The following is a 7500-nucleotide window of genomic DNA, read 5'->3' as shown; positions in this document are numbered from 1 at the left end:
TTGAATTGAATTGAATAGTGTATCTGCAGTATATAGCACTATAGTGTGTAGGCGTGCGCGTGTGAATGTGTGCGGGCGTGTGCTCCTTCTTTAGTGACATCGGCACTCGTCTGGCCTGATCAATACAGCGCTGTTACTCGCTTCTGTGGATCCGTGTGAACGCGAATCATTTTGATAACGTTTTTATCTGGACAGCGGGAAGGAGAGGAGGCCTCAGGAGACCCGTCAGGGATGTGTTGTGGTCATGTCCAGGCGCAGGTCCACCATCTGTGTGTGTGTGTGTGTGTGTGTGTGTGTGTGTGGTACGGCCCGTGTCCGGCTGACTTCAGTAAACCTCGGGATAAACATATAAAAATATAATTTTAATCTGAAAACTCTGCATTAGTTGCTGTTGCCAGCTTGAGGTGAGAAACACACACGTCACACACGATCCCCTGAGAACCGAGCATGCTGACTCTGGAAACCATAGTTTATTATATGGCAATATTGTGTGCTTATTCATCCATGTCCTGACTGACAACATCTGCTTCGAAGAGAAGTGTCTCTGACCCACAATGCATTGGGCTTTTCAACAGTTTTGCATGAGTGTGTGGTGTTCTAACAGAAAGTCAGTTTGTAATGCGTTATTCATGTTCATGCTTCGCCAGAAACAAAAGGCTCAAACCGATCATGTGTCACTATTTGTTATTCGACAGTATTTTGGTGCATGTTGGGGTGCGGACCGCTGACCTCCAGTGTGTGCACGTCTGAAACGTTTATCAGTGCTCAGGTAAACATGTCTCCAAGTGTGTGTAGGTCTGTGAGGTACTAGCGACGTGGCGCGCGAGGCTAGCTTCGGTCCGGGATCAGATACGAGCGGATGAAGTCATGTGTCTGACCTCGCCTCGACCTCTCCGTGAGATGCTGGAGCGCTCGTTCTGTCGAGCATGTGACCCGACTGAAGTGATCGCCACAACATGCAGAAATCACTCGGGATGGTTTGGTGTTGTTAGGGAAAGTGTAACGAATAATAAAAGGGCTCGTTCGAGACTTTCAGCTTTATTATCCTTTTATTAAAGGATTAGTTCACTTTTAAAAAACACTTCTGCTGATAGTTTACTCTCCCCGATGTCATCAAGATGTCCGTGTCTTTCTTTCTTCAGTGGAAAAGAAATGAAGGTTTTTGATGAACACATTTCTCCATATAATGGACGTCAATGGGCCCCAAACGGGTCAAGGTCCAGATGACAGTGTCAGCGCCGCTTCAACGGGCTTTAAACGACACCAGGCGATGAATACGGGTCTTATCTAGCGAAACCATCGTCATTTCAAACATAAATAAACAAGTGTAAGTTTTATAAGCACAAGCGCTCGCCTTGCTCTGTTCTGTGATGCGCGTTCGTGACATCATTAATACGCAGTTACGTTGTAAAGGTCACGCTTGACGAGTCAGTGTTTACAGATGTGCGGAAGGAGGACCATACACACATATTCACATGTCTTTGTGTCAGTTTATCGGTTAAATGCCCATCTCGTGTGTGTATCCTGCTGTTGGAATATTAAAAAGCCTAAAAGAACATTTTCGTCAGGACAGAAATGTTTTACTTTTCACAGAAGCGAGACCTTTACAGCGTAACTGCGTATTACGTGACGTCACGAACGCGCATCACAGAACAGAGCAAGGCGAGCGCTTGTGCTTATAAAACTTAAACTTTATTATTTATGTTTGAAATGACGATCGTTTCGCTATTCATCGTCTGGTGTCGTTTAAAGCCTGTTGAAGCGGCGCTGACAAATGTGTTCATCAAAAACCTTCATTTCTTTTCGAACGCGCATGTGATGAGTGACGTGATGATGACGTGATGAGTGACGTGATGATGACGTGATGATGCTGTGATGATGATGACGTGATGATGCTGTGATGATGACGTGATGATGATGTGATGATGCTGTGATGATGATGTGATGATGACGTGATGAGTGACGTGATGATGCTGTGATGATGATGTGATGATGACGTGATGATGCTGTGATGATGATGTGATGATGCTGTGATGATGCTGTGATGATGCTGTGATGATGATGTGATGATGACGTGATGATGCTGTGATGATGCTGTGATGATGATGTGATGATGACGTGATGAGTGACGTGTAAAGCGTGTGTTCCTCCAGACGTGGCTCCGGCCGAGCAGGAGAAGCTCTTCGTCCAGAAGCTGCGGCAGTGCTGCGTTCTCTTCGACTTCCTCTCCGACCCGCTCAGCGACCTCAAATGGAAGGAGGTGAAGCGCGCGGCGCTCAGCGAGATGGTGGAGTTCCTCACACACAACCGCAGCGTGATCACCGAGCCCATCTACCCCGAGGTGGTGCACATGGTGAGTCCAGATCGCTTTGATCTGCGCATCAATGAGCTCTGTGTGCTCAGGTCTTGTGCTTCACATGCTCTGCTATTCACAGCGCCAGAGAAGCCTTATCGCGACGGAGACCGCTAGTGCGGGAGCGGCTCTCGGCACAACAGGCCAACCGTACGCGCTCCACTCACGGGTCGAGTCAGTTATACAGCGCTTCTGCAGCACAGGGTTCAAAGCAGCTTCTCAGAGATAACAGGAACATAATGCAAAGTGTGTGTCCAGAAGAGAATAGCGCCACAGTCCAGCTTCAGTGATGCTCATTTCTGTTGTAAAGAAGTTCGTAATTTATATATATATATCCGCTCTGGAGAACAGTGATGTCATCGTCCAGCTCAGCTCTCATATAATGCTGTCAGTGCAGGAGGTCAACAATATTGATGAATATTAAATCAAATGTCCCAGACTAAACAAGACAAAAGCCAAAGGCGACTTGCACCGCGGTTGCTATCATGTGTTTAAACTCATTTAAGCCCAAAACGCGAAAGAGAACTCTGTGTGTGTGTGTGTGTGTGTGTGTGTGTGTGTGTGTGTGTTTTCTCATCCACAGCGTGCACAAGTCTCAGACAGGACGCAAATATTGAGTTATCTTTCTAGTCTTGTGCTTGAATGGACAAATTCACACACAAATTGCCAACATGTCTTGATGAGTACCGGACTCAGTCTCTGATGTGAACTGACAACGCATTTGCAACATTATCAGTATTTTGTATCCATGCATTATGTCTTAAAGGCACAGCGGCCTAATATTCCTGCAGTCTGTGTTAAATGTTAATCAAACAACAAAAGACAAGGAAATCACTTTGAATATGATTGAATAGCTTTTGCTACTTTGATAAGGGTTAGTCTTTAACTTGTATAGTCAAATATTTAACTTTTTTCCCTGAACATATAGGCTAGCACACACCGAACCGTAGCCAAACCGTGAACCCAAGACCGTGACACTAACCGAACCCGTTGCACCGCTAGACAGTATTCCTGAAGCCCTCGATCCGGAACCTCTTGTGTTTCGTGATGTGTGTTGTGGAGCAGATCAGCTGTGTGTGTGTGAGTGAACCCCAGCTTTCATGTCTTTCAGTCACATGATCAAAGCTGCACGACCGCTGCCAATGCTAATAGCGTTATTGTTCTGCTAATGCGGCCGTCGGCTGTTGGGCTGTCTGGAGGAGACGTGCGCACCTGAGCCCAGTGACTGACTGCAGTATTCCTGAGAGTCTCCTGGCTGATTGTCCTGATCTATAGCTCGGTTTCCAGCTACACTTGTTTACCGCACACCTGGGGATATCACATAAACACTGGATGGAAGCACCCAGATTTACAAGAAATGCACATGAAAAACACACTCTCATTATAGGTTTTTTCATCCGATAAGAAGTCGTGTGTATCTCGGGCCGTTCACAGGATGCGTTTAAAAGCGGGGTTTTGAGACACGTTTTTTTAGAAGATGAAATATTTTGACCTGTTGTATAAACGTAGCCGTCGCCGCGACACACTGACGCCTCGCACACACACACACACACACACAGCGCGAGGCGGGTCTACAGGTCCAGTACAGAGCACTTCCTATTAGAAATGAATTATTCAGTGAGAACATAAAGACGGTCTTTCCCACAATAATCACATCAATTCAGCTTGACATTCAAACTCCCGTCAGTCATCCGTATTAATATCTACATCTGATTTGGTGATAACGCGTGTGCTGATGATGCGTGTTCCTGTGTGTGTGTGTGTGTGTGTGTGTGTTGCAGTTTGCCATCAACATGTTCAGGGCTCTTCCGCCTTCGTCCAACCCGACGGGAGCAGAGTTTGACCCCGAGGAGGACGAGCCCACTCTGGAAGCAGCGTGGCCCCACCTACAGGTGTTTATGACATCATCAGTCACATGACCCTGACACCGTTCACACCACGACCAATCAGAGCGGGGCCACAAGAGCCATCAGCCAATCAGAGCTGATCCCGACTGATGTTGGCTGTCATCAGTGGCGTCCGGTTGGCTCGCGGTGTGAACGACAGCGTCTGACATCATCAGTCACATGACCCTGACACACGTTCACACCACGACCAATCAGAGCGAGGCCACAAGAGCCATCAGCCAATCAGAGCTGATCCCGACTGATGTTGGCTGTCATCAGTGGCGTCCGGTTGGCTCGCGGTGTGAACGACAGCGTCTGACATCATCAGTCACATGACCCTGACACACGTTCACACCACGACGAATCAGAGCGAGGCCACAAGAGCCATCAGCCAATCAGAGCTGATCCCGACTGATGTTGGCTGTCATTAGTGGCGTCCGGTTGGCTCGCGGTGTGAACGACAGCGTCTGACATCATCAGTCACATGACCCTGACACCGTTCACACCACGACCAATCAGAGCGGGGCCACAAGAGCCATCAGCCAATCAGAGCTGATCCCGACTGATGTTGGCTGTCATCAGTGGCGTCCGGTTGGCTCGCGGTGTGAACGACAGCGTCTGACATCATCAGTCACATGACCCTGACACCGTTCACACCACGACCAATCAGAGCTGATCCCGGCTGATGTTGGCTGTCGTCAGTGGCGTCCGGTTGGCTCGCGGTGTGAACGACCGCATCTGAACACACGTTTGACCCGTTTGCCTGTGGCTGATCAGCTTCTCTCTGTTTCCTGAAGCTGGTGTACGAGTTTTTCCTGCGGTTTTTAGAGTCGCCCGATTTTCAGCCCAATGTTGCAAAGAAGTACATTGACCAGAAATTTGTGATGCAGGTACAGATTTTTATCATCACTATATATACATTAGCGGTCAACGGTCTGTAATCAATAGGATCATAAATACAGTAAAACAGTGAAATATTATTATAATGTAGATCATCAGTTCTCTATGTGAATATATATTCAAGTGTAATTTATTCCTGTGATCAAAGCTGAGTTTATCATCATTACTCCAGTCTTCAGTGTCACATGATCCTCCAGAAGTCAGTGTAATATGATGATCAAGACACATTTATGATTATTATCAGTGTTGAACACAGTTGTGCTGCTTCATATTTCTGTGGAAATATACTTCCATTCAAAAGTTTTTTTGGGGGGGAAATAAGTAAATTGATACTTTTATTAATCAAGGACGCATTGAATTGATCAAAAGTGACAGTAAAGCGTTTATAATGTTACAAAAGATTCTATTTCAAATTAACGCTGTTCTTTTAAACTTTCTATTCATCAAAGAATCCAGACAAATAAAATTATACCATGGTCTGGGTGAATACTCGATTCTGATTGGCTGCAGGGAGTCCGTTAAAAAGTGATAGAGGACACCTAAATAAACTGTCAGGCGTAACCAAGGAAACCAAGTTATTGTTTGTAACTTGTAACTTTAGATTTCGATTGTAAAACTAATTAAAATATAAACTAATGTTTTAAAAATGTGTTATTAGGCAAGTGACCATGGTATAAGCGGGTTAATGCCCGACGAGGTGTCTCCACTGCGCGTCGGCCGGTTCACACCTCGCCGTCGGCCATTAAAACCTGACAATGGACACCTCGTCGGGCATTAACCCTTACATATCCCAGTTTCCACAAAAATAAGTTTTCAACGCTGATAATAATCATAAATGTGTCTTGATCATCAGATCATCATATTTCACTGATTTCTGGAGGATCATGTGACACTGAAGACTGGAGTAATGATGATAAACTCAGCTTTGATCACAGGAATAAATTACACTTTACTGTATATTCACATAGAGAACTGATGATTTACATTATAATAATATTTCACTGTTTTACTGTATTTATGATCAGATAAGTGCAGAAGAGACTCAAGAAACATTAAAGCATCTATGGACTCCAGACCGTTGGCCGCTAGCGTGCGCTCATGAATAAAGCGTGACTGGTCCACACCGGTGTCATGTTGACTGAACTGTATTCCAGCTTCTAGAGCTGTTCGACAGTGAAGATCCTCGAGAGCGGGACTTCCTGAAGACCACCCTGCACCGGATATACGGGAAGTTCCTCGGCCTGCGCGCTTACATCAGGAAGCAAGTGAACAACATATTCTACAGGTGAGCGCTGCCCTCGCGGCTCAGGTGTGGTACTGCAGTCGCGCGGTTTAGCGCTGACACACGTGAAGCACGGACCCGTGTCCCAGAATGCCTCTGTGTTCTGTGTGTCTGCAGGTTTATCTACGAGACGGAGCATCACAACGGAATAGCTGAACTGCTGGAGATCCTCGGAAGGTAAGACATGAGCTTGTGGTGCGTGTCCCTTTGCATGCTGGGAAGTCTTCTGATAGGCGTGCTCCCTCCTTCTCTCCGACAGCATCATCAACGGCTTTGCTTTACCGTTAAAAGAAGAGCACAAGATTTTCCTGCTGAAGGTGTTGCTCCCGCTGCACAAGGTGAAGTCTCTGAGCGTCTACCACCCGCAGGTCAGTCGCCATCTCGTTCCAGCGCCACTCCGAGCTCACATCTCCTGAGTTTACTCCCCTCGTCATCATGATCGTGTGTGTCTCTCCTCAGTGGAGAAGGTGTGTGAGGAACACACTCCAGATGTTCATGTGTGTCTCTCCTCAGTGGAGAAGAAGGTGTGTGAGGAACACACTCCAGATGTTCATGTGTGTCTCTCCTCAGTGGAGAAGAAGGTGTGTGAGGAACACACTCCAGATGTTCTCCATATAGTGTCTTCAATGGTCCAGCGGGTCGAAGGTCCAGATGTGAGTTTCAGCTTCAGTCCCGATCCAGCCGAGGAATAAGAGTCTCATCTAGACACACCAGCCGACATTTTATAACAGAATACACATTTATACACTTTTAACCACTGATGCTGGTCTTGCACTCGCTGTGATGCGACACACATTTCGTCATCAGGGTGAAAGGTCACGCGTGTTCCGGTTTAAAAATGTAGGGCGAAAAACTCATTCTCCTCTAACTTCAAGATCATCCTACATCGTTGTTTTACTTCTATTTAGTTTTTTTAATTTAGTAAACGGCGTTTGACTCAGTCTCTGCACGCTCGCTCTGTGAACACTAGGGGTGGAGCGGCACACGGTGCGGTTCATGCCTCGGTTCAGTCATCACGGTTCGGTACGAGTTCGGTACAATGGAGGGAAAAGCAAAACAAAAATGCAGAAGGCAATTAT

The 7500-nt window shown here is 46.5% G+C and overlaps 1 protein-coding gene across 4 annotated transcripts in view; it reads left to right on the top strand.

Annotated features, from left to right (window-relative positions):
* Positions 1 to 7500, top strand: part of ppp2r5ca (protein phosphatase 2, regulatory subunit B', gamma a) — a 26761-nt gene that overhangs the window by 12184 nt on the left and 7077 nt on the right. For all 4 annotated transcript variants that reach the window (XM_079633624.1, XM_079633627.1, XM_079633625.1 and 1 more), the window contains 6 exons: positions 2154 to 2353; positions 4135 to 4245; positions 5037 to 5129; positions 6294 to 6424; positions 6539 to 6598; positions 6681 to 6789. In XM_079633624.1, coding sequence (XP_079489750.1) covers positions 2154 to 2353; positions 4135 to 4245; positions 5037 to 5129; positions 6294 to 6424; positions 6539 to 6598; positions 6681 to 6789 — 704 coding nt within the window. The remainder of the gene's footprint in view (positions 1 to 2153; positions 2354 to 4134; positions 4246 to 5036; positions 5130 to 6293; positions 6425 to 6538; positions 6599 to 6680; positions 6790 to 7500) is intronic.

This window comes from Phoxinus phoxinus (assembly GCF_949152265.1).
Source record: "Phoxinus phoxinus genome assembly, chromosome: 13".
Classification (NCBI taxonomy): Eukaryota; Metazoa; Chordata; class Actinopteri; order Cypriniformes; family Leuciscidae; genus Phoxinus; species Phoxinus phoxinus.
The sequence above is the reverse complement of the archived record's forward strand: the minus strand, read 5'-3'. Positions and strand labels throughout refer to the sequence as shown.